The sequence below is a fragment of the Pongo abelii genome, chromosome 21, assembly GCF_028885655.2.
Source record: "Pongo abelii isolate AG06213 chromosome 21, NHGRI_mPonAbe1-v2.0_pri, whole genome shotgun sequence".
Taxonomy (NCBI): domain Eukaryota; kingdom Metazoa; phylum Chordata; class Mammalia; order Primates; family Hominidae; genus Pongo; species Pongo abelii.
The window spans coordinates 31,507,165-31,534,560 of record NC_072006.2 but is presented as its reverse complement, the minus strand read 5'-3'; the positions used below and the strand labels follow the sequence as shown (position 1 = coordinate 31,534,560).

Sequence of the window (27,396 nt, the reverse complement as noted above, 5' to 3'; positions counted from 1 at the left end):
AGTTGATCAGAAGTTCTGGAGGCCCAGATTGGCAACTGGTGTCTGGTAGAGGTGTGCTGGAGGAGCAGTCTTGAGGGACTTAGCCCTTAACCTGTGGCATATGAAGCTATCTCCAGGTAGATAGTTGTTGGAATTGCATTGGAGGGCACCCAGCTGGTGACTGCTGCAGAATTGGTTGCTTGCTTTGTGTGTGGGCTCACAGAAGTCTTCTGTGTTGATCGTTGCTGTGGTGTGAGAGCAGAGGGAAAAGTTTGTTTTTCCACACTCTTAAAGCATTTCAGTCGTTGAGACCATTATGGGACCTTGTGCTTTGCATACGTTTTGAAATGTGGCCTAAGTCAAGTATAGGTTGTCTAGATTGAGTACCTTGGAGGTCTTAATATCAGGAAATATGTTAAGGGCTGTGAATAGACTGAAATATCTGAAAATTAATGGCCAGGACTCACTAACTAGAAGGAGGGGGGCCTTCTCTTATCAGTGAGATGAGGAATGGGATGATATAATAAAAGCTCTAGGCTGGGTGTGTTAGCTCACGTCTGTAATCTCAGTACTTTGGGAGGCTGGGGTGGGTGGATCGCTTGAGCTCAGGAGTTTGAGACCAGCCCGGGCAACATGGTGAAACCTCGTCTCTACAAAAAATTAGCTGGTTGTGGTGGCCTGCACCTGTAGTCCAGCTACTTGGGAGGCTGAGGTGGGAGGATCACTTGAGCCAGAGAGGTTGAGGCTAGAGTGAGCCTGAACCCAGTGATTGTACCACTGTACTCTAGCCTGGATGACAGAATGAGACTGTGTCTCTCAAAAAAACAAAAACGAAAACAAAACCTGGGTGCAGTGGCTCATGCCTATAATCCCAGCACTTTGGGAGGCCGAGGTGGGAGGATTAGTTGAGGTTACGAGTTCAAGACCAGCTTGGCCAACATGGTGAAACTGTCTCTACTAAAATATGAAAACTAGCTGGGCGTGGTGGTACGAGCCTGTAATCCCAGCTAATCGGGAGGCTGAGGCAGGAGAATCGCTTGAACAACTGGGAGGCAGAGGTCGCAGTGAGCTGAGGTCTGTCACTGCACTCCATCTGAGCAACAGAGCGAGACTCCATCTCAAAAAAAAATTCTCTTGGTTTTAATTATATTGGATTTTATTTTTTGGAATCTGTTGAGATAATCATGATTTTTTTTGCTTCATCTTACTAATTGGAATTTCTAATGTAAAAGCCATCGCTGCATTACTGAGAAGAATCCCTTTTGGCCATGGCCTATTAATCTTACTGTACAACTAGATTCCATTTTTTATTTTATTATTTATTTATTTTGAGATGGAGTCTTTCTGTCACCCAGGCTGGAGTGCAGTGGCACTATCTTGGCTAACTGCAGTCCCCGCCTCCCGAGTTCAAGCAATTCTCCTGCCTCAGCCTCCCGAGTATCTGGGATTACAGGCGCCCACCACCACGCCTGACTAATTTTTGTATTTTTAATAGAGATGGGGTTTTACCATGTTGGCCAGACTGGTCTCGAACTCCTTACCTCAGGTCATCCACTCGCTTCGGCCTCCCAAAATGCTGGGATTATAGGCGTAAACTACCGCGCCCTTAGGCTTTCTTGTTGAGTATATTTAATAAATATGTAAGGCTAGATGTTTCCGTTTAAGTACTACTTTGGGTATATCCTGTTGGTTTCTATATATTGTATTCTCATTGTCATTCATTTAAAAATAAATTTTGTTTTGATTTCCTTGTTAATCCCAGAGTTAATAGTTTAAAAATTTCGAAGTAGATAGATTATTTCTTTGTCTGTTGGATTAATTTCTAATTTTGAAGTTTTGCAGTAAGTGAATGTGACTTGTTCTTTGGAATTTGAAGTTCTTTAAGCTAGTGCAGTTAATTTTTGTGAATGCTTTATGGGTTTTTAAAGGAATGTTTGTTTGCGTGGTTTTGTTTTGGGAAGCAGTCTTGCTGGTGTTGAGTGTTTTTTTTTGTTTGTTTGTTTTGGGAAGCAGACTTGCTGTTGCCCAGGCTGGAGTGCAGTGGTGTGACCTCGGCTCACTGCACCCTCTGCCTCCCGGATTCAAGTGATTCTCCTGTCTTAGCCTCCCGAGTAGCTGGGATTACAGGTGCCCACCACTGCATCTGGCTAATTTTTTATATTTTTAGTAGAGACGGGGTTTCACCATCTTGGCCAGGCTGGTCTCGAACCCCTGACCTTGTGATCCACCCACCTTGGCCCCCCAAAGTGCTGGGATTACAGGCGCCAGCCACCGTGCCCAGCCAGCTTTTTTTTTTTTTGAGATGGAGTCTCGCTCTGTCACCCAGGCTGGAGTGCAGTGATGCAGTGTAGGCTCACTGCAACCTCCACCTCCTGGGTTCAAGTGATTCTGCTACCTCAGGCTCCCAAGTAGCTGGGATTACAGGCATGTGCCACCACACCCGGCTAATTTTTTTTTATTTATTAGAGACGGGGCTTCACCATGTTAGTCAGGCTCGTCTCGAACTCCTAACCTCAGGTGGTCCACCCACCTCGGCCTCCCAAAGTGCTGGGATTACAGACGTGAGCCATTACGTCTGGCTGTTTTTGTTTTTTTTTTTTCCCCCAGAGTTCTATTTGTGTTTACTAGATCCACCTTATTAGCCATGATATTAAAATTCTCTACCATAATTTTGTAGGTGTGTGTGCAATCTACAAATTTCTGAGGTCTGTGTCATTCTCATACTGACTTGTAGATGTGTCAGTTTCTCTTTGTTAGTGTTTTTGAAGTATGTGTTATGTGCATAAGGAACATGGCTATTACATTCATCGGTTGTACTTTTTTTTTTTTTTTTTTTGAGATGGAGTCTCGCTCTGTTGCCCAGGCTGGAGTGCAGTGCTGCGATCTTGGCTCGCTGCAAGCTCTGCCTCCCGGCTTCACGCCATTCTCCTGCCTCAGCCTCCCAAGTAGCTGGGACTACAGGCTCCCGCCACCACGCCTGGCTAATTTTTTGTATTTTTAGTAGAGACGGGGTTTCACGATTCACAGGATGGTCTCGATCTCATGACCTCGTGATTCGCCTGCCTCGGCCTCCCAGTGTGCTGGGATTACAGGTGTGAACCACTGTGCCTGGCCCATCAGTTGTACTTTTTATGCGCATGAGAGAGTTTTTTTTGTCCCTTTTTAATGCTTTTTTGTTTGTGTTGTTTGGTCTGCTAGCATTCTCCAGGCATTTATTTTAGTCATTTAAATTCAAGTGTATAAATTGAGCAAGTGAGTTAAGTGAATGGTGCCAGTGATTCTACCCAGTGTTTCCGTCAGTAACTATATGATTATGAGTGAGTATAGGGATGAGAATGGTGAATCTCCTTTCCCCTGTAGGGAAAGGAAGGGGCAGTGATTGTCTGGAGGGGCACCTCTTATAATGTGAGCATAGCTCTTTGCCAAATGAAATACTGGTCTTGAAACAAGGTATGACCTTTACTGTACTATGGTTCTTAATGCAAATCAGCTGCTTTATCTAGTATTCATCTCTAGTGAGGTGCTCAAGAGTGCTTAAGATTTTTATAATGTGTAATACTTTTGACTAAATGCCATTTTCATCTTTCAAAGCATTCAACTCCTCCTCATCATGTGACTCCATTGTGGGTGATTTACCATTTTTCCTTCAGTTTACTTGTATAATCTTGTTTGAGGTGTCTTTTTACATCAACATATACTTGAATTTCTCCTTTTTTCTCCTAATTCCTGGTTAAGCTCACAGAATTTCCTCTTCAGTCTAGAAGAGAAATTTGAGCTATTTGTGATTACTGATAAGTGCATTCATTCCTATCATTTATTTATTTATTAAATTATTTTTAAATTTTTTTGAGATGAAGTCTTGCTCTGTCGCCTAGGCTGGAATGCAGTGGTGCGATCTTGGCTCACTGCAACCTCTGCCTCATGGGTTCAAGCGATTCTCCTGCCTCAGACTACCGAGTAGCTGGGGTTACAGGTGTGCACCACCGCACCTGCCTAATTTTTGTATTTTTAGTGGAGATGGGGTTTCACGATGTTGGCCAGGCTGGTCTCGAACTCCTGACCTCAAGTGATCCACCTGCCTTGGCCTCCCAGAGTGCTGGGATTACAGGCTTTATTATTTATTTATTTATTTATTTATTTATTTGACAGGATCTTGCTCTGCTGCCAGGCTGGAGTACAGTGGCTGTATCACAGCTCACTAGCCTCAAACTCCTGGGCTCAAGCGATCCTCCTGCCTCAGCCCCTGGAGTAGCTGGGACTACGGGTGCATGTGATCATACCTAAATTTTTTTTTTAGAGATGTGGTCTTGCTATGTTGTCTAGGCTGGTCTCCCAACTCCTGGCCTCAAGTGATCCACCCACCTTGGCCTCTCAAAGTGTTGGAATTACAGGCATGAGCCACCACACCTGGCTGTTTTGTATTTACTGTACTTTTCCCCATTTCTTGTCAATCAGTTTTTTTGAACTGATTGCTTTATTTTTTTTCTAATGTGAAAGTCATTTTTTTTTTTCTCCTCTGGAGTTACCTCTAAATTTTGACACATTTAAACTATCACTTCTGTATTCTTGTGTAGAATTAATCAGAATCTATCTTTTCTTCCCTTTTCCAACAAGACAGAACTGCTGCTTGCTTTCATTTCCTTCTCCCTTCTCTTCCCTCTTCGACTTCCTATGTCAAAATCATGTAAGTATTTTAGTTTCAGATTGCTTATTTTTGTAAAAGTCAGTACTTTTGTTTATTTCTTAAAGCTCTTTGATAAGTTTCTTAAAGCTCTTGGATGTTTTAAAATTATGATGGCGTTCATCTACCAATTATGTTAGAGAAGGTCTTTGAATAGTAAAGTTGATCCCTTACATATGTGAAAATTGTTTTTGCACTCCCACTTGAAAGCTTATTTGGTTGGCTGGATACAAGTTTCAAAATCATTTTCCTTATAACTTTCAAGCCAGTACTCTGTTGTCTTCTGGCATCTGTGCTGCTGATGAAAAGTCTGATACTGACTTTTATGTGATTTATGTATCTTTATAGGAATTCAGTTTTTTCCTTATATCTTGAAATTTCAATAGGATGTGTCTAAGTTGTCTTCCCCATCTCTCCTGACTGATAAACGCTGTTCAACACTTAGAGTAACCTGATGATTGGCGTCTTCCCTCTCCCCAAGGAAATTTCTGGAACTCACATAAGATGTTGGTCTTTCTGGTTCTATATTCTCTCCCTCTCTTTTTTTTTTTTTTTTTTTTTTTTAATTAGAGACAGAGTCTCACTCTGTTACCCAGGCTGGAGTGCAGTGCAATGGTCATAGCTTGCTACAACCTTGACCTCCTGGGCTCAAGCTATCCTCTCACTTCAACCTCTCAAGTAGCTGTGACTACAGGTGTGCGCCTGGCTAATTTTTTTATTATTTTTTATTTTTGCGACGGAAGCTCACTCTGTGGCCCAGACTGTAGTACAGTGGGGCAATCTCGGTTCACTGCAACTTCCACCTCCCGGCTGCAAGCGATTTCCGGCCAATTTTTGTATTTTTAGTAGAGATGAGGTTTCATCATGTTGGCCTGGCTGGTCTCAAACTCCTGACTTCAAGTGATCCACCCACCTCGGCCTCCTAAAGGGCTAGGATTGCAGGCATGAGCCACTGCACCCGGCCTAGTTTTGTTTTGTTTTTTTTAGAGATGGGGTCTGGCTGTGTTGTCCTGGCTGATCTTGGACTCCTGGCTTCAAGTGATCCATCTCGGCCTCCCCAAATGTTGAGATTACAGGTGTGAGTCACCGCACCCAGCCAGGTTCCATTTTCTCTATATTGACTATATTGACCTTTCCTTCATACTTGAAAAGCATTTGGGGATAATCTGTTAATTTTGTTTTCCATTTGTTTTTTCTGTGCCCATTTTGATGTTAAATATATCTGTCAAGTTTTATTTTAGCAATTGTTTTTTCTCTTTTATAACAGCATCTTTAATGTTGTAATTTACATACAATAAACTGCATCCATTTAAAATATACAATTCTATGAGTTTTGACAGATGGTATAGCCACACACACACACAACCCTTTTACCCCCAAACAAGAGTTGGGTTACCAGAGTTTTTCCCTCCTCCTGTGCAGTGCAACCCCAGCTCTCTAGCCCATGATTTGCTTGCTTTCAGATGTAAAAATGATTAGCTTGCCCTTTTTTTTTTTTTCCTTTTTGAGATGGAGTCTCCCTCTGTCGCCCAGGCTGGAGTACAGTGGTGCAATTTTGGCTCATTGAAATTCACTCCTCGTCCTGGGTTCAAGTGATTCTCCTGCCTCAGCCTCCTGAGTAGCTGGGATTACAGGCATGCACCGCCACACCGGGCTAATTTTTGTGTTTTTAATAGAAACGAGGTTTTGGCATGTTGGCCAGTCTGGTCTTGAACTCCTGACCTCAGGTGATCCGCCCGCCTTGGCCTCCCAAAGTGCTGGGATTACAGGCATGAGCCACGACGTCCGGCTTTTTTTTTTTCTTTTCCTTTTTTTTTTTTGAGACCGAGTTTTGCTCTTGTTGCCCAGGCTGGAGTGCAATGGCATAATCTCAGCTCACTGTAACCTCTGCCTCCCAGTTCAAGTGATTCTCCTGCCTCAGCCTCCCAAGTAGTTGGGATTTCAGGCACGTTCCACCATACCCAGCTAATTTTTTTTTTTTTTTTGAGATGGAGTCTTACTCTGTTGCCCAGGCTGGAGTGCAGTGGTGTGATCTCGGCTCACTGCAGCATCCATCTCCTGGGTTCCAGCGATTCTCCTGCCTCAGCTTCCTTAGTAGCTGGGATTAGAGGCATGTGCCACCACGTCCGGCTAATTTTTTTTATTTTTAGTAGAGACGTGGTTTCACCATGTTGGTCAGGCTGATCTCGAACTCCTGACCTTGTGATCCGGCCGCCTCAGCCTCCCAAAGTGTTGGGATTACAGGCGTGAGCCACTGCGCCCAGCCTAATGTTTTGTATTTTTAGTACATATGTTTAGTACATATGTACATATTTTAGTATAATATGATTTCACCATATTGGCCAGGCTAGTCTCGAACTCCTGACCTCAGGTGATCTGCCCGCCTCGGCCTCCCAAAGTGCTGGGATTACAGGCTTGAGCCACTGTGCCTGGCCAGTTTGCATTTTCAAAAGTTTCATATAAATGGAATAATATAGTATGTAGCCTTTTGTGCAAGGTTTATTTTACCCTATTTTTGAGATTCATGAAAATTAAGTATGTAGTAGTTTGTCCCTTTTTTTTGGTTTTCAGAGCATTCTTTCCCACAATCAGGAAATTAACATGGACAAACTGTATTTAAATTTTGCCAATTTTGGCTGGGCATGATGACTCAGGCGTGTAATCCCAGCACTTTGGGAGGCCAAAGTGGGAGGATAGCTTGAGGCCAGGAGTTGGAGACCAGCCTGGACAACACAGTGAGACCTTGTCTCTCCAAAAAATTAAAAAATTAGCTGGCATGGTTGTGTTCCTGTAGTTGTAGTTACTTGGGATGCTGAGGCAGGAGGATTGCTTGAGCCCAGGAGTTCAAGGTTACAGTCAGTTGTGATTGAGCCATTGCACTCCAGCCTGGGAAACAGAGCGACATGCTGTCTCTAAAAATAAAAAGGTGAAAAATAAATAGAAACAGTTTTGCATGGATTCTTTTGTACGTTGTGTATTTAGTTGTATATAATTTTATTGTGTTAATTTTTGCAACCACACACATCTGGCAATCGTTTTTTAATTTTTGATTTTTCTCTATGGTAGCTTTTTTTATGGATGAGATATGATTTTACCTCTGAGAATATTTTTGATTCTGTTTATTCCTGCAACTCTTTCTTCAGATATTTAGTTTCTCATTTTTGTATTGTTTATTTCCCTTGTAGTTTTTCTAGTTTGTAAAAGTGATAATCTCTGGTTTGAGAATTCCTGTTCTTCTGCCAGTGGATTCAGTGTCTGTTTACCAGTTGGTCAGGACTGATTTTAGGGGAGGTATGAGATATGTGGCAAAATATGGGGTAAAATGTCTCTCTTATTTCTTCTGGGTAATAGCAGCCACCTGAGTGCCATCCTGATTCTGGGGCTCCAGTGCCTGTTTCCAGTGAAGACTTTGCTTCTGTCGGTGTTGGGGATAGAACATGGTTATTGGTAGAGGGAGTGGCGTGTCCACTTGTGCCAAACACATTTCCCCACCATCACTTGTGACTGCACCAGACCTGCTTTTGTTTCCCCATGGTAGCCACCCTAAACCTACAGCTTGGATAGAATACCCCTACATTCTCTCGCTCACCTTCACAGCTGATCCCAGTTTTAATAGCATTCCTCTTTTGAGGCTTATGCATGGTTATTGCCTCTGTAAACCTAGTTCTGCTGCTGCTATCTCTTCTTGTTTCCCAGAATTATTTTAGAAAATAATATATCAATAAATCCACACCTTTTTTTTTTTTTTTTTTTTTTTTTGAGGCGGAGTTTTGCTCTGTCACCCAGGCTGTAGTGCAGTAGTGCAGTCTTGGCTCACTGAAACCTCCACCTCCCGGGTTCAAGCAGTTCTCCTGCCTCAGCCTCCTAAGTAGCTATGATTACAGGTGCCTGCCACCACGCCCGGCTAATTTTGTATTTTTAGTAGAGATGGGGGTTTCACCATGTTGGCCAGGCTGTTCTCGAACTCCTGACCTCAGGTGATCCGCCCTCCTCATCCTTCCAAAGTGCTGGGATTACAGGTGTGAGCCACCGTGCCTGGCCTAAACCCACATCTTTAGTAATTTCTAGGATTTAGATTGGGAAGGGAAGCATGTACAGATGCTCTTTGACTTACGATGTTTATGCTACATTCCATAAACCCATCAGAAGTTCAAAATACTGTAAATCAGGCTGGGCGCAGTGGTTCACACTTGTAATCCCAGCACTTTGGGAGGCTGATGTGGGTGGATTGCTTGAGCCCAGTTCAAGACCAGCCTGGCAACATGGGGAAACCCTGTTTCTACAAAAAATACAAAAATTAGCTGGGTGTGGTGGCATGCACCTTTAGTCCCAGCTGCTCAGGAGGCTGAGGTAGGAGGATTACTTGAGCCCAGGAGGCAGAGGTTGTAGTGAGCTGAGATTGTGGCGTTGTGTTCTAGCCTGGGTGACAGTGAGACCTTACCTCAAAAAAGAGAAAAAGAAAATACTGTAAGTCAAAATGCATTTAATATACCCAACCTATTGAACATCATATCTTAGCCAAACCTACCTTAAATGTGCTTAGAACACTTATATTAGCCTACAGTTGGGCAAAATCTTCTAGCATAAAGCTAGATGATTTAATAATGAATAATATAAAAGATAATTATTTTACAATAAAATGTCAAATATCTCTTGGAATTTATTGACTACTGTACTAAAAATAAAAAAAAACTTGAAGTAGAGTTTCTACTGAATGCTTATTGCACCATTGTAAATTTGAAAAATCATTACATTGAACCCTCATGGGACCTTCCGTATGTCTGTGCAGTCCATTTTGATCCAATCTCTTCAGGCCTTTTTTTTCTTTTTTTTTTTCTTTGAGATGGAGTCTCGCTCTGTTGCCAGGCTAGAGTGCAGTGGCGCGATCTCGGCTCACTGCAACCTCTGCCTCGTGGTTTCAAGCAATTCTCCTGCCTCAGCCTCTGGAGTAGCTGGGACTACAAGCACACGCCACCACAGCCAGCTAATTTCTGTATTTTTAGTAGAGATGGTTTCACCATGTTAGCCAGGATGATCTTGGTCTCTTGACCTTGTGATTCACCTGCCTTAGCCTCCCCAAGTGTTGGGATTACAGGTGTGAGCCCCCACACCTGGCCTTTTTTTATTTTTATTTATTTATTTTTTTGAGATGGAGTCTCGCTCTGTTGCCCAGGCTGGAGTGTAGTGGTGTGATCTCGGCTCACTAAAGCCTCCACCTCCCGGGTTCAAGCGATTCTCCGTCCTCATCCTTCCTCAGCCTCCGGAGTGCTGGGATTACAGGCGCCCACCAGCATGCCTGGCTAATTTTTGTATTTTTAGTAGAGACAAGGTTTTACCATGTTGGCTATGCTGGTGTCGAATTCCTGACCTCAGGTGATCTGCCCGCCTCGGCCTCCCAAAGTGTTGAAATTACAGGCGTGAGCCACTGCGCCCGGCCCTGCCTCCTTTTTTTTTTTTTTTTTTTGAGACAGAGCCTCACTCTGTCACCCAGGTTGGAGTGCAGTGGTGTGATCTCAGCTCACTGCAGTCTCCACCTCCCAGGTTGAAGCAGTTCTGTTTCAGATTCCTGAGTAGCTGGTACTACAGGTGCACGTCACCATGCGTGGCTAATTTTTGTATTTTTAGTAGAGATGGAGTTTTACCATATTGGTCAGGCTGGTCTCAAACTTCTGACCTCAGGTGATCCACCCACCTCGGCCTCCCAAAGTGTTGCAATTACAGGTGTGAGCCACTGCGCTTGGCCTAAAGGACATTTTGGGAACCGGTGTTAACGTCTATTGAAACCTTTTATTTTTGGAATATCAGATTTTGAAAGATAAATTGACCATTGGAGGTTATATGTTACATAGGTTTGGGAATTTCCTGTTTCTAGTTTGCTGCTAAACCAGAACTCTGAAGTCTCAACTTTTTTTTTTTTTTAAGCCAATAGGAAAGATAGATTTTCATTCTGAATCTCTGTTTTTCACAGTTGAGGCTTATGAGTAGTCATCTTGTTATTTTTAAAATACTTCATAGTGCAGTTTGGGCTTTTCTGACAGGATGGTTGGGTTGGCTCAATACTTTGATGTTTTTCTTTTTCATCTTTGCCGTAGTATTTTTTTTTTTAAGTTATGCATCTAAATCAAGACAGAATCACATTTCTTTGCCCCAAAACCCTTTTGCTTAGAATTATGTTCTTTGGAAACCCTAGGGTTTGAAATAAGTTGCTACTGTGGTAAGTGTAAATTTAATTTTCAGAAAAAAGCTGTTCTGACTTACTTTTCTTCCCCATTTAGTTTTTCCATGGTTTGGACTGGATATTGGTGGAACTCTGGTCAAGCTGGTTTATTTTGAACCCAAAGACATCACTGCTGAAGAAGAAGAGGAAGAAGTGGAAAGTCTTAAAAGCATTCGGAAGTACCTGACCTCCAATGTGGCTTATGGGTCTACAGGCATTCGGGACGTGCACCTCGAGCTGAAGGACCTGACTCTGTGTGGACGCAAAGGCAATCTGCACTTTATACGCTTTCCCACTCATGACATGCCTGCTTTTATTCAAATGGGCAGAGATAAAAACTTCTCGAGTCTCCACACTGTCTTTTGTGCCACTGGAGGTGGAGCGTACAAATTTGAGCAGGATTTTCTCACAGTATGCATTTTTTAGCTTATATACAATTTATGGTAATTTGATTGTTAAAAATAATGCCAGTAGCAAGTGGTGAAATAATTTCTATCTCTAATGGATCTTGAATTTTCTTGAGTCAAATGAAGATGAAAGGTACGCTAATGATAGTCAGGAGTTAGCCATCTAGAGGTGGTTGTATAGTTCAGATGTGTGTACGACAGTCACAGCCACTAAAAGGGCAGCATTTTATTGTTCCTTTAGTATGAAAAATTAGGGCATCTGCTATACATTGAGGAAGAAACTACCTAAAAGGAACATCATTAGATCATGAACAATGAGATTGAAATATAATTAAAATCATTTCACGTCCAAATTGTTTTTAGTCTTGTCTACCACATAATTTCTCTTGTCTCCCTCAGTTGTTTGCTGGCATGTTCACTAACTGAAAAAATAAGGAACTCTTGTCAAAAGTGGTGTTTTCAGGCTCAGGGCTGGTCTAAGATGGGTGACTGCAGAGCCCTCCTCTCCCAGAATGCTTTCTGATGTGTTCTGTGCTGCACACTTAACTGGAGTCTCGCCACCATGTCTGGCCCCTGGAGGAATGCTGCTAGGCGCTCTATCTTGCTTTCATTGAGTGAACACTGGAGAACATCGTGAGCAAGGCCTTGAGGCTAGGTCCTTTCAGGGTGGGTGGTGGGGGTAGGCCAGAGAACTGACAAATGAATTGGCCAAGATCCCGACCTTCAGGGTGCAATGCAGATTGAAAATGTCTTCAGTGACTGACTGTTTTTCTGTTGCTAAATGAGAGAATATTAGTCCGAAAGAGATTCTGCCTTTTTGTTTTGTTTTGTTTTGTTTTCTTGAGATGGAGTTGCGTTCTTGTTCCCAGGCTGGAGTGCAATGGCATGATCTTGGCTCAACATAACCTCCACCTCTCGGGTTCAAGCGATTCTCCTGCTTCAGCCTCCCAAGTAGCTGGGATTACAGGCATGTGCCACCATGCCCGGCTAATTTTGTGTTTTTAGTAGAGACAGGGTTTCTCCATGTTGGTCAGGCTGGTCTCGAACTCCTGATCTCAGGTGATCTGCCTGCTTCAGCTTCCCAAAGTGCTGGGATTACAGGGGTGAGTCACCTTGCCCAGCCCAGATTCTACCTGTTATTCTGCATGTCTTTTAGTAGAGATGGGGTTTCACCATGTTGTCCAGGCTGGTCTGGAACACCTGACCTCAAGTGATCTGCCTGCCTTGGCCTCCCAAAGTGCTGGAATTACAGGTGTGAGCCACCGTTCCTGGCCTCAACTTTTTGACTAACATGCCTTGGAGTTCTTCCCACTTCAGAACATACAGATCCTCTTCATTTTTTTTTTTGTTTTGTTTTTTTTGTTTGTTTGTTTTGAGACGGAGTCTCGCCCTGTCTCCCAGGTTGGAGTGCAGTGGTGCCATCTCAGCTCACTGCAACCTCCGCCTCCTGGGTTCAAGAGATTCTCCTGCCTCAGCCTCCCGAGTAGCTGGGTTTACAGGCGTGCGCCACCACACCCGGCTAATTTTTTTTTTAATCTTTAGTAGAGACTGGGTTTCACCATGTTGGCCAGGCTGATCTTGAACTCCTGACCTTGTGATCTACCTGCCTCAGCCTCCCAAAGTGCTGGGATTACAGGCGTGAGCCACCGTGCCCGGCTGATCCTCTTCATTTTTAGTTGCTATACAGTGCTCCATAATACGAATAATAATTTAGTCATTTCCTTTATTATTTAAATGGAATTAATTGATTATGAAACAGTTCAAATTTGGACTGCTAAAATTCCCCTCCCTCCCAAGAGGCTGTAGCTAGTTTAGATAGTGAAAAAAATCTTACCTTCTAACTGGATACTTTCAGCCTTTTGGCTTCAGTTTGTTAAATAATGTGTGGCCTCTCTTGATGCTCCAAAGCCTTGAGATGATCCTCTGTTACAGTCCTTGTGGCTCCCGCCCTGTGTCACAAGGTGGTTTCTGATAGTGCTGTGGCCTGAGCTTCGTATCAGCCCCATTGTCCCTGTAAGCAGAGATCTGAATTCCTGCTTGAAGGTTGATAAATGCTGTGTTTGTTTTTTTTTGGTCACACTTATTCAGCTGCTGCAGTAGTTTCTATGTAGAGTGTATTTGGGTCTGTAGTAGCAGGAGTCTGTCTCAGCACTCTGTCCCTAGGTTTGCCCCTAAATCTGTTCTGTAAAGCATGCACAAATAATACACATCTGTGAGTGCACTTTTATGGTTGTTTCACATAGTGGGGATGTCTTATTGAGTGGAATTTTTGTTTCTGTTGGCTTATTAAAAAGTCTGAGTACATTCTTATTTCATTACAGATAGGTGATCTTCAGCTTTGCAAACTGGATGAACTAGATTGCTTGATAAAAGGAATTTTATACATTGACTCAGTTGGATTCAATGGACGGTCACAGTGCTATTACTTTGAAAACCCTGCTGATTCTGAAAAGTGTCAGAAGTTACCATTTGATTTGAAAAATCCGTATCCTCTGCTTCTGGTGAACATTGGCTCAGGGGTTAGCATCTTAGCAGTATATTCCAAAGATAATTACAAACGGGTCACAGGTACTAGGTAAGTTGTATATAAAACTCATTGTTTATTCTTAGTATCCTAACGGGCTGAGTTTTCAGGTATTTCATGTAACTACAGCTTGAAGAACCTGTTAGGTGAAAGTGGTTCTGGATTATGCAAACGAATGTTTCTCTTTGAAAATTCTGATTTTATGACCTAGTTTTCTTTAATCTCTACTGTTCAAGATTTATTATCCTAGGTGTTTCTTAAAAGATCACATCAGCAGACTCATTGTAGCCCTTGCCCTCAGATAGTTTATGGTGTGCATACACAAACTAGCTAAAGTTATTAGGCAGCATCTGTAAGGAGAAGGCACGGGAAAGGACCTAGCTTTGAAACCTGTGTAAATTTCATGCTTCTACACACGTGTGTGTAGAGTAATGATGTATTCTACGTATGTGATTTAGAAGTTGATATGTACTGATCAGTAGAAAAATTATTGAGGGAAGGTAGTGTGAAAAGAGAGGATTAGCCGGGCGTGGTGGCTCATGCCTGTAATCCCAGCACTTTGGGAGGCTGGGGCGAGTGGGTCACGAGGTCAGGAGTTCAAGACCAGCCTGGCCAACATGGTGAAACCCCATCTCTACTAAAAATACAAAAATCAGCCGGGCGCAGTGGCAGGCGCCTGTGAATCCCAGCTACTCGGGAGGCTGAGGCGGGAGAATTGCTTGAATTCAGAGGGTGGAGGTTGCAGTAAGCCGAGATTATGCCACTGCACTCCAGCCTGGGTGACAGAGTGAGACTCCGTCTCAGAAAGAAAAAGAAAAGAGAGGATTAGGGCCAGGCATGGCAGCTCATGCCTGTAATCCCAGCACTTTGGGAGGCCGAGGCGGGTGGATCACCTGAGGTCAGGAGTTCGAGACCAGCCTGGCCAACATGGAGAAACCCCGTCTCTACTAAAAATACAGAATTAGCCGGGCATGGTGGCATATACCTGTAATCCCATATACTTGGGAGGCTGAGGCAGAAAAATCACTTGAACCAGGAGGCAAAGGTTGTGATGAGCCGAGATCATGCCATTGTACTCCAGCCTGGGCAAAAAGAGCTAAACTCCATCTCAAAAAAAAAAAAAAGAGAGGATTAGATGGAAGAAGAGAATGTTTCAGCTTAAGGGTCAGAAGTCACTTCAGGAAAAACAGGGATCTAGGGATTGGGATAAACAATTTTTTTAAAAAAACAGTTGTGATTTAAATAGAGGAGTAATTTTTTTATGACAAAACACATTGCAGGAGGAGTATGATTGGGGGTGCACTGATAAGCCAGGGTGACAAGGTGCTTGGATGAGAATGACTCAGGGAATGTACTTGGAGAGGGAAAGGGAGGAGGTGTTAGCATGGCCCCAGGCGTGTCGGGCTAATTTGCACCTGAGGCTCTTCATACTTGGCAGACAGCCAGACTGCACTGGGGACATGGGCCCTGTGTTTTGCACTTTGCATGTTGGCTCACATGCATATGTGCCTTAAAGGTGTATATCAGGCACCTTATCTTTTCACAGACTTGTTTCCTACCAGTAGCATTTGCATGATTGGGTTGGATATGTGAATATGGTTTTGGGGTTCATAAATGTTAACTTCTTGTTCTTATTTTTAAAAATGTTATAATACTGTGTTAATTGTTTTTAATCATAGTCTTGGAGGAGGAACTTTTTTTGGTCTCTGCTGTCTTCTTACTGGCTGTACCACTTTTGAAGAAGCTCTTGAAATGGCATCTCGTGGAGATAGCACCAAAGTGGATAAACTAGTACGAGATATTTATGGAGGGGACTATGAGAGGTTTGGACTGCCAGGCTGGGCTGTGGCTTCAAGGTAAGGGGGCATGTGTGTTCTAAGAAATACAGGCGGGCCAGGCGCGGTGGCTCATGCCTGTAATCCCAAAACTTTGAGAGGCCAACATGGGCAGATCACGAGGTCAGGAGTTTGAGACCAGCCTGGCCAACATAGTGTAACCCTGTCTCTACTAAAAATACAAAAATTAGCTAGGCATGGTGGTGTGTGCCTGTAGACCCAGGTACTTGGGAGGCTGAGGCAGGAGAATCACTTGAACCCTGGAGGTGGAGGTTGCGGTGAGCTGAGATCATGCCACTTCACTCCAGCCTGGGTGACGGAGTGAGACTCTGTCTCAAAAAAAAAAAAAAAAAGACAGACATAAAATAATAATATTGGGCATATTTTTTAAAAAAGCTCTATTGAGATATAATTTATGTACTATAAAGTCACCTGTTTAAAGTGTACAATTTGGTGGTTTCTAGTATATTTACAGGATTGTGCAACCATCACTGTAATCCCAATTTTAGGACATTTTTTCATCCTAGAAAGAAATCTTGTATTCATTAGCTACCACTCTCTATTCCCCCCACAGCCTCTGCCAAACAGTAATTTATTTTCTCTCTGTAGGTTTGCCTCTTCTGAACATTTCATATAAGTGGTATCATACAGTGTATGATCTTTTGTGATTACTTCTTCATTTAGCATAATGTTTTGCAAACGTTCACATTACAGTGTGAATCAGTACTTTATTCTTTTTTATTGCCAAATAATATTTCTTTTTTCTGAGACAGAGTTTTGTTCTTTTTGCCCAGGCTGGAGTGCAGTGGCGTGATCTCGGCTCAGCACAACCCCCACCTCCCAGGTTCAAGCAATTCTCCTGCCTCAGCCTCCCGAGTAGCTGGGATTACAGGCATGCGCCACCAAGCCTGGCAAATTTTGTATTTTTTAGTAGAGAAAGGATTTCTCCATGTTGGCCAGGCAGGTCTCGAACTCAGGTGATCTGCCCGCCTTGGCCTCCCAAAGTGCTAGGATTACAGGCGTGAGCCACCGCGCCTGGCTGCCACATAATATTTCATTACGTGGATAATACTACATTTTATCCATTTATTGGTTGATGAACATTTGGGTTGTTTCCATTTTTTGGTTATAATGTTGAACATTTATGTGTAAGTCTTTGTATGTATGCACACATATATATATATATATATATTTTTTTTTTTTTTTTTTTTTTTTTTTTTGAGATGGAGTCTCGGTCTGTTGCCCAGGCTGGAGTGCAGTGGCGTGATCTTGGCTTACTGCAAGCTCTGCCTCCTGGGTTCATGCCATTCTCCTGCTTCAGCCTTCTGAGTAGCTGGGACTACAGGCGCCTGCCACCATGCCTGGCTAATTTTTTTGTATTTTTAGTAGAGATGGGGTTTCACTGTGTTAGCCAGGATGGTCTTGATTTGCTGACCTCGTGATCCGCCCACCTTGGCCTCCCAGAGTGCTGGGATTATAGGCGTGAGCCACTGCGCCCGGCCTACATATATATTTCTAATTCTATTGGGTATATACCTGAGAGTAGAATTGCTGAGTCATATGGTAACTTAATGTTTAATCTTTTGAGGAACTGCTACACTGTTTTCCAAAGTGGCAGTCCCATGTTACAATCTTAGCAGTTTATGAGCCTTTATATTTCTTGTCAACACTTGTTATTATCTGTCTTCTTGGTTTTAGTTGTCTTAATAGGAGTGAAGTGATATCTTGTAGCGTTTTTATTTTTTAAGAGGCAGGGTCTCGCCCTGTTGCCCACATGAGAGTGCAGTGTTGCGATCATAGCTCACTGCAGCCTGGATCTCCTGGGCTCAAGTGTTTCTCCTGCCTCAGTCTCCTGAGTCACTAGGACTACAGCTGTGCATTGCCTTGCCTAATTTATTTTTTGTAGAGATAGGGTCTTGGTATGTTGCCTAGGCTGTCCTCGCCTCAAGTGATCCTCCCACTTTGGCTTCCCAACATGTTGGGATTACAGGTGTGAGCCATCACTCCTGGCTGAACATCTTTTTTGTGTGTGTGGCAGGGTCTCTCTCTCTTGCCCAGGCTGGAGTGCAGTGACACCATCTTATCTCACTGAAACCTCTACCTCCTGGGTTTTAGCGATTCTCCTGCTTCACCTCGCAAGTAGCTGGGATTACAGGCACACCTGTAAATTATGCCAGCATGCCTGGCTAATTTCTGTATTTTTAGTAGAGATAGGGTTTGGCCATGTTGGCCAGGCTGGTCTTGAGCTCCTGACCTCAAGTGATCCACCCACCTTGGCCTCCCAAAGTGCTGGGATTACAGGTGTGAGCCACAGTGCCCAGCCCGAACATCTTTTCATGTGTTTACTGGCCATCTGTCTGTAGTCTTTGGATAAATATCTGCTCAAGTCTATTGCTAAGTTTTTAGTTGGATTGTCTTTTTATTATTGAGTTCTGGATACAAGTCCCTTATTAGATACATAATTTGCAAATGTTTCGTCCCATTTTGTTGGTTGTCTTTTCACTTCCTTGATGGTGTCCTTTGCAGCATGGAAATTTTAAATTTTGATGAAGTTAATCTTATCTATCTTCTGTCACTTGTGCTTTTGGTGTTATATGTAAGAAATCTAAGATCATGAAGAATTGCCTAATTTAAGATCATGAAGAATTGTTTATTTTCTTTTAAGAGTTTTATAGTTTTAGCTCATATATATATATATATATATATATATATATATATATGTATGTATGTATGTTTTTTTTGTTTTGTTTTTTTTTTTTTGAGATGGAGTCTTGCTCTGTCACCAGGCTGGAGTGCAGTGGCGTGATCTTGGCTCACTGCAACCTCCACCTCCCGGGTTCAAGCGATTCTCCTGCCTCAGCCTCCCGAGTAGCCGGGACTACAGTGCGTGCCACCATGCCCAGCTAATTTTTGTATTTTTATTAGAAACAGGGTTTCACCATATTGTCCAGGATGGTCTCGATCTCTTGACCTTGTAATCCGCCTGCCTCGGCCTCCCAAAGTGCTGGGATTACAGGTGTGAGCCACCATGCCAGGCAGTTTCAGCTCTTATATTTAGCTCTTATATTTGATCTATTTTGAGTAAGTTTTTGTGTATGGTGTGAGGTAGAGCTCCAAGTTCATTTCTTTTGCATGTGGATATCCAGTTGTCCTAGTACCATTTGTTGAAAAGATGATTCTTTCCCTGTTAAATTCTGTTGGCCCCATTGTCAAAAATTAGTTGACCATAGATGTTTGGGTTTAATCCTGAACTCTTAAGTTCTGTTCCATTGATATATATGTCTGTTTTTATGCTGGTACCATACTGCCTTGATACTGTAGCTTTGTATTAAGTTCTGAAGTAAGAAAGTGTGAATCATCCAACTTGTTCTTTTTTCGAGATTATTTTGGCTATTCTGGGTACCTTGAGAATATGAATTTTAGGGTTAACTTGGCAAGGTCTGTAAATAAGACAACTGGGATTTTAATAGAGATTACATTGAATCTTTTGGCCAATTTGGAGAATATTGCCATCCTAATACAAAGTCTTCTGATCCAAAAAGATGGAATGTCTTTCCATTTATTTAGATCTTTGCTTTCTTTCAGCAGTGTTTTGTAGATTTTATTGTATAGGTATTAATACTTTTGTTAGGTATATCCGTAAGCGTTTTATTCTCTGATGCTATTATAAATGAAATCATTGTCTCCATTTTGAGATTGTCTAGAAGTACAATTGTTTTTCGTATATTGGGGCACATGGCTTTTACTAATAGAAAAATCACATATGCTTGTTTACTAAGTTTAGGCACTTGGTAAATGCTGTTGATTTTCTGTTTGTAACATTTGCTCGTTGGTCATCACTTCCTTTTCTGATTGGAAAATTATTGTAGCAGTTCTGCTGGGCATGTACTTTGAAGTACTTTATTTTCTAGGGAAACCTGAAATTCTTAAGCAGCTCACTCTGGGACTCAGCTGTCTGTGCTTTACTCTGCTCTGATAGAGCAGTTTACCAGATGTGCATGTGACATCTGAGTGGAACAACTGTGCAGTTGAGATGAATTGCTGTTAGAGGTGTTGTCCTGGAACTGTCTGGTTGCAGGAGCAGTGATGCCTTCCAGTGCATCTGATGAGATTCGAACTGAATGTGTGAATATCTGGTATCAAAGCTAGATTTCAGTAGAAACCGCAGGGAAAGCTGTCTGCTCATTTACAATGTTTGAGGGCTCTGTTTAAAGTTTGCATTTCTCTTCAAGCAGATGCTACATTGCAAAATAAAAGGTTTGAAGATTTCAACAATGTTGCCCTAAAAGCTGATTTTATTTCAATAAAATAACATTCAAGTTCTGTTGGGCTTTGTTCCCATTGGTTTAGCTATGGGATTTTTTTTCCCCCATCACAGCTTTGGAAACATGATGAGCAAGGAGAAGCGAGAGGCTGTCAGTAAAGAGGACCTTGCCAGAGCGACTTTGATCACCATCACCAACAACATTGGCTCAATAGCAAGAATGTGTGCCCTTAATGAAGTAAGGGGACGTGGATTTCTTTAATTACTCTAAGGAAAATACTGAACTTAAGTGGGCCCCATCACATGTCTGTTTTCTCAGAACAGTGCCTAAATGTAGTCATTTGGGGTGGGGTTTGTTTTAGCACGAAGTTAAAACTCTTCAAATACAGATTAATCTTCTTTTTTTTTTTTTCTATCTGAAGATAAACATTGCCACTTGTCTAGAGGTAAAATGACATCTTTTGAGGAGAAAGTAGAGGAAGCATGGAAGGTAGCCAGTGTTCCAGATATTGGGGACTGCTGGGGGTGATGATGGATAACGATGCTGAATGTAGACTCCACACTCACTGCTGAGCTCTAGAGGCCCTAGGGAGGAATCCAGAGGAAGTCACGGAAGCTGGGAGAAGACTGAGCAGGCCGAGGAGTGCCCTCTTTGGCTCCCCCACCTCAGCAGAGCTGTGTCTTTGTGCTTTCAGCTTCTTTACAGTGCTGCCTTGTAGCATTCAGGTCAAGCAGCATTGTACAGGGCTATGAAAGAACCAAGAATGGGCTGCCCTTGGGGAAAGAGGATCTAGGATCCAGTTGGTGCAGCTTATGGCTTGTCCCTGTGTGTACAGTTGTTAAATTATTCTTTTATTTTTATTTTTAAGAAGTTATTCTTTAGATAATATAGGCATGTAGCTTAAAAGGAAACCTCAAAAGGCACAAAGGATTTGTCTCATTTTAAATTAAAAAATACTGTATCAGCATCAAGTAATTAAACATTTGTTTGAATATCATAACTTCTTTTTTCTTTATTGTATGTTCCCTTTCCTGTGCTTATGTATTTTCAGAAATTTTAGTTGGTGTGCATACCACAATTTGTATTTTGTACTTAAATACACATTTCATGGTTGTATATTTATTTGATCAAGTTCTTTTATATCAAATAACATAGAGCTTGGCATTTGGTTGCTTGCTTATAACTCGCCAGTAGGCATTTTTAAGCATGAAGTTATTCTTTGGTTGAATTTTATTCTTGATATGGGGCTTAGGAGTGAGATTTCTGGTCTACAGAAATGATCATGCTCATGAATTTTGACATTTATCGCCATGATGCTTTGCACAAGGACTAAACCGATTTAGATCATCTTTAGCGGTGAATGAGTGGATTAATTTTACTACAACTACTGATGGTGGTGGTGGAATTTCAGTTGCTTTTTTTTGCAAGGTTAATAGGTCTAAAATTTTACTTTTGTTTGATGACTAGTGGTTTGAATTTTTCCCTGCCTGTTATAATGCTTGTATACTTTGCCTGTTTGTGTCACTGTCCTTTTGGATTGGAGTCATACTGGTTTTTTTTGGTTTATTTTAACTTATCTGTATAAAACATTGTATTCAAAACTAGTTATTGTTGGTCAGATTTAATACAAATGTTTTTCCTAATCTGTTTTCCTCTCCTGTGACATTATCTAGCATGCTTTTCAGTGGGTCCAGAGTTGTCTGGGGATCAAGTTTAAGTAGCCCTGGACCAACTGGACTAAATTTGATCAGCAGTCAAATTGTTGCTAAGAGCTATGCACATGGTGCTGTATTTGGGGTAGCTTTTATGAGAAAATAGAAATTAAGATGAAAACTAATTGCCTTTTTTTGGTGTGCTCAGAACATTAACCAGGTGGTATTTGTTGGAAATTTCTTGAGAATTAATACGATCGCCATGCGGCTTTTGGCATATGCTTTGGATTATTGGTCCAAGGGGCAGTTGAAAGCACTTTTTTCGGAACACGAGGTAAGCTGACTTGTTCCTTGTGATATATTATGTACACAGAGGGCTTGTGGGTCACACTGTCATGGAACTTGAGGTAGAGGGTGGAGGTGAAATGGGCTGCAGTGTTTCTTTTGTGTTTTGTTTTTTTGAGACGGAGTCTCGCTTTGTCACCTAGGCTGGAGTGTGTGGCACAGTCTTGGGGCTCACTGCAGCCTCCGCCTCCTGGGTTCAAGCAATCCTCCCACCTCAGTCTCTTAAGTAGCTGGGATTACAAGTGTGCGCCACCACACCCTGCTAATTTTTGTACTTTCAGTAGAGATGGGGTTTCACCATGTTGGCCAAAGCTGGTCTGGTCTCAAACTCCTGACCTTAAGTGATCTGCCAGCCTCAGCCTCCCAAAGTTCCAGGATTACAGGTGTGAGCCACTGTGCCTGAACTTTTTTGGTAGTTTAACTTTGTAACATTTGAAAGCTGTTTCTTCTCTGCAAGGTAATTTTGGGTTAATTTAATTGTAAGCTTAAGGAATTTTAGAGAAAAACCCTTGATGAACATTCCCCTATATTTCTGATGCCATAGTTTTGTCTGAACTATCCTTTATATTTTTTCTACTAATGCAAGGTAAATTTTTGGTTAATTTAATTGTAAGCTTAAGGAATTTTAGAGAAAAACCCTTGATGAACATTCCCCTATATTTCTGATGCCATAGTTTTGTCTGAACTATCCTTTATATTTTTTCTGTTGCACTGACTGTGCCATTACTCTGGGTTCTGGTTTTTTCATTTTTTTCAGTGCCAGTTTTTATATATTGTAATTCTTGTGTCAGTTATTTAAGATGCATGTTGTAAAAATGAATAGATCAGTAAACCTCTCAGACTAGAACTACACTATCGTAAGAACTTAAGTACAATTGTAGACAGGCTGGAAATGATGAAATGGAAAAGAATCAAATTGCTCAACCTCATAGCCTGTCTTGGAAAGCACTCTTATTTTTCCTATTTGGGGAAAAAGAAGCAGAGGTATGGAAAGGCGTGTAGGGGTTCTTTCTTCCCTTCTTGGTTGTGGGGCAGTTGAACTATTCTTTCAACTGTTCTTGGATTTTAGATACTGTTATTGTGAACATTTTTCAGAATTGTATTGCATATTTATTTTAACAGTCTATATGAATTAAAGGAAATCAAAGTCCAGATAATAGCACAGATTAGAAGTGCTAGAGATTACATTTTCCTTTACTTTAAGTTTTTCTTTTTAAATTGGTTTAGTTCATAGTTGAAGTCCAAAGTACACAAATCCCCATATCAAAAAGCTTAAAATTGAAGTCATCTAACTTAGTTTTAAAATTCTAACATTACTGTATTTGTAAACCAGCACCGAATTGCCATTAAGTTTCTTACAGTTTATAATGTTTCTGTATACATCTTTTTTTGTGATCTCTGACTTATTTTATTTTGCTTTATATTAGAATTTTTAAAACTTGAATGTTAGATCTTTTTCTGTTTTATTTCTGCCTCTTGTTTAACCTTTTTCTAGGTAGAACATGGAGATTAGTTTTTTAAGTTAACCTTAAAAAAAAAAATAGGCTGGGTGCGGTGGCTCACGTCTGTAATCCCAGCACTTCGGGAGGCTGAGATGGGCAGATCACCTAAGGTCAGGAGACCAGCCTGGCCAGCCATGGCCAACATGGCAAAACCCTGTCTCTACTAAAAATACAAAAATTAGCTGGGCGCAATGGCGGGCGCCTATAATCCCAGCTACTCGGGAGGCTGAGACAGGAGAATCTCTTGAATCTGGGAGGCGGAGGTTGCAGTGAGCTGAGATCGCACCACTGTACTACAGCCTGGGCAACAGAACAAGACTCTGTCTCAAAAACAAAAACAAAAAACAACAACAAGACAAAAACACCAAACAGGTCAGGCGCAGCAGCTCACACCTGTAATCCCAGCACTTTGGGAGGCCGAGGTGGGCGGATCACGAGGTCAGGAGTTCAAGACCAGCCTGACCAACATGGAGAAGCCCTGTCTCTACGAAAAATACAAAAATTAGCTGGATGTGGTGGCACATACCTGTAGTCCCAGCTACTTGGGAGGCTGAGATGGGAAAATCTCTTGAACCTGGGAGGCAGAGGTTGCGGTGAGCCGAGATCGCACCACTGCACTCCAGTCTGGGCAACAAGAGCGAAACTCCATCTCAAAACAAAAAACAAAACACCAAACTGATATTGTCATAATAGTTATAAGCCTTCATGAAATTCTTGGTTGCATTTTGTCCTTATTGCTCGCTGACTCTGTTTTTCCCACTGGTTAGCTTTGCTGGTCCATTTGTACCTGTGTTTTCCATTTGCATTCAGGCCTTTGACTCTTGTGTTCATCTCTGCCCTTGTGGAACTTTGATTATTATTATTTTTTTATTTAAGTTCTAGGGTACATGTGCACAACGCGCAGGTTTGTTACATATGTATACATGCGCCATGTTGATGTGCTGCACCCCATTAACTCGTCATTTACATTAGGTATGTCTCCTAATGCTATCCCTCCCCCTTCCCCCCACCCCATGGCAGGCCCCGGTGTGTGATGTTCCCCTTCCTGTGTCCAAGTGTTCTCATTGTTCAGTTCGGAACTTCGATTATTTTAGCCTCTCTGAGCCTTGAAATATTTTCTTGCCCTCACATTGAAGTCACTTTAACTTTTGTTGTGAAAGCTTCATATAGATTCTCTCAAGCCTTTCCTCTTTGATCCTTTATTCTCATCTTAGCACGTTGTAGTTTATAACCACCTGTTTCTGTCTTGATAGTAGCATCCTAGTCTTCAGTGGACCTCTCTCTCTCTCTCTCTCTCTCTCTCCATATATATGTATAAACAAACTGTATAGTGAACTATTAAGACAAACAGCCTTGCCTCTGTATTTCAGCTGTGCCTTGTCCTGTAGCTGCTGGCCGCCTCACATCACAGATTGGTGTGGCTGCCTTTATTTTATTTATACACACCAAAACCAAAGATGGTCAATATGCCCTTCTTTTGTTTTTGTTTTTTGAGATGGGGTCTCACTCTGTCAGCCAGGCTGGAGTGCAGTGGCGCAGTCTCGGCTCACTTTAACTTCTGCCTCCTGGGTTCAAGTGATTCTCTTGTCTAAGCCTCCTGAGTAGCTGAGACTACAGGCACGTGCCACCGCACCTGGCTAATTTTTGTATTTTTAGTAGAGACATGGGGTTTGCCGTATTGGCCAGGCTGGTCTCGAGCTCCAGACCTCAAGTGATCCACCTACCTCGGCCTCCCGAAGTGCTGGGTTATACCTGTGAGCCACTGCGCCCAGCCAATATGCCTTTCTTTTAAATTGCCAACTAGAGTGTGACAAGAAAGGCTTTGGCCTCTCGTTTGATCACATGTTTCTTGAAGAAGCTTTTCGTGAAAGATAGAGTGGTAGTTATTTATGTTTCAGAGACTTACTTTTAAAAAATCCATACACAAGTCTTTGAAGATCTTCTCATTCCTTTTTTAGTTATTTCTTTTAAAAAGTAGTCTGATACCTTACCTTACAGTTTGGAGACCCTGATGGATTCTGCATCGCTTTAGGATTTGCCTCTGATTCTTGCTAGTGTTCTCTTATCTGTCATTATGGGGTTTGCCCCGTTTTCTCTCATGTGCTATTCCTGTGTTTTGGTTTTGAGTTCTTGGTTGCATGTGACCTGACTGCTTGCTTCTGGAGACAGTACAGTGCTTGTCTTCTCTCAGCTGCTGCTTCTGTGTCTCAGGAGGGCTGAGGGCTGCCCTCCCTCAGGAACCTCCATGCTTCCTCAGGCTTTGCTCTTTGTTCTGTACCTCTCTTCACGTTGCCTCTGGGTGGTGGTTTTCATTCCTGTACCGCCTGCTTCTGGGCCAGTGATCCAGGTGTCTGGTGACCACCCGGGCACAGCTGCTTGGCTGCTGTGGGCACCTCAGCTTCCCATGTCCTGTGGGGAACTCACCCACCGGCCTTGCTCTCCACATCTCTTACTCCCGTGTCCCCTTTCTCGGGGATGCTGCCCCCTCCTGCTGTCCTGTCCTCTGTTAGGGGTGAATCTTGAATCCATCTTATCTCTTACTCTCCCTCCCTCCCCCAGCTCAGTCGGGCTCTCACCCTCTGTGACCCACCCCCCAACTTCACCTGTTTCGTTGCACTTCACATCCCACCTCGCCTTCATTCCTGCGTTGTCTGGAAATGCTCCAGGCCTCTGCTGCTTCTCACCTCATTCCCCAGAAACAGGTTCTGTCTCTTACCAGAGGTAACTGAGCTGCTGCTGGCCTCATAGCTCCTGTCGGCCTCACTGCGGGTTTGGTTTTGCTCTTATCACAATGGTCTGAAGTGCTTGGATAGTCTAGGACATCCAGCCCCCCTCCCCAGACAGGGACTCCTTAGGGCGTCTCTGCTCCCAGGCTGGCTTTGGCTCTTCTGGGGTGCTCAGGAAATGGGTATGCTGTGTGAAGGGCATTGTTGGCTTTAACACTAGTCATCATGTGTAAGGTGATTTGAATAAGTCTAAGGAAAATTGCACTTATTTTTGGTGTATTTTCTTTCAGGGTTATTTTGGAGCTGTTGGAGCACTCCTTGAGCTGTTGAAGATCCCGTGATCATTACCTGGGGAGGGGTTCCTGAAACCTTCCACAGTGGGATCTGTGGACTTCCATTTTTTTAAGAGACTTACTCAATTTCATGACTGTGTACTACCTGAAACAAAGTGAGAAAGGACACGTGTATTTTTCTAAGTCATCAAGATAAATCCTTAAGAATTCAGTCTAAACTAGCAACCAGGAAGGAAAAATATATTAAAAACAACAAAAAAGTGGCCCATGTCCAGGCAGTGTGAGGATTTGCTGTATATAAGTTGCCTGCTTTGTATTTTTGAAATCTCTGCATCACTCACTGGAGATGCTTCCGAAGAGAGCTGCTCTGTGTTCAGTTGACTGTGGTTTTGTGTCCTGTTTGAACTTGCTGAATGTAAGGCAGGCTACTATGTGTTATAATCTAATCACAATTTGTCAATATGGTCTTGGCAATCATCTGTGCATTACTCTGGTTTGCATTAAGCGTGTGTGTGAACTTACTGTAAAACATGTTTTATTTCAAGGTTCTGCAAAATTAATTGGGCAGGTTAATTGTGTACCTGAAATGTAACAAGCAGTTTTTGGAAGGGCAGTTCCACGTTACTTTACGCTAAATCCTGGGAATGAATGCTGGAGAGACAGGGCTTCTTTTCTTGGCAGAATTTCCTTGGGTAGTGGGAGGACTGTTCTGATGCAAGTGGGTACACTGGCAGAAGCAGCACAATCTGGAGGACTAACATGAGTCAGAAGGGCCACTAGAATCGACACCCCCTCAGGGGATCAGGGAGAATCTGGTTTTTCTTTCAGGCTAAGTAGAAAAGGAAGAACTGAAGTGTCTGTCAAAGAACTCATGGGGAGTGGGGGGTCCTTCAGGGCACTGTGGCACTTGGGAGGTGAGGCTCAGAAGACTGCCTGAGGAGAGTGTCAGGCTGCAGGTGCTCTTGGTAGG

At 42.5% G+C, this 27,396-nt stretch overlaps 1 protein-coding gene across 8 annotated transcripts in view; it reads left to right on the top strand.

Moving 5' to 3' along the window:
• PANK2 (pantothenate kinase 2) overlaps positions 1–26,986 on the top strand; it is a 35,068-nt gene extending 8,082 nt beyond the window's left edge. For 6 of the 8 annotated variants that reach the window (XM_063720599.1, XM_024239069.3, XM_024239067.3 and 3 more), the window contains exons 2-7: positions 10,936–11,288; positions 13,606–13,859; positions 15,488–15,664; positions 20,022–20,145; positions 21,769–21,894; positions 26,424–26,986. In XM_063720599.1, the coding sequence (XP_063576669.1) occupies positions 11,181–11,288; positions 13,606–13,859; positions 15,488–15,664; positions 20,022–20,145; positions 21,769–21,894; positions 26,424–26,474 (840 nt within the window). In that variant the 5' untranslated portion in view covers positions 10,936–11,180 and the 3' untranslated portion in view covers positions 26,475–26,986. Of the gene's footprint in view, positions 1–10,935; positions 11,289–13,605; positions 13,860–15,487; positions 15,665–20,021; positions 20,146–20,329; positions 20,905–21,768; positions 21,895–24,283; positions 24,380–26,423 lie in introns of those variants that run through there. The other 2 variants (XM_063720598.1, XM_054542050.1) reach the window with 2 other exon arrangements.
• Positions 26,987–27,396: the final 410 nt, after the last annotated feature.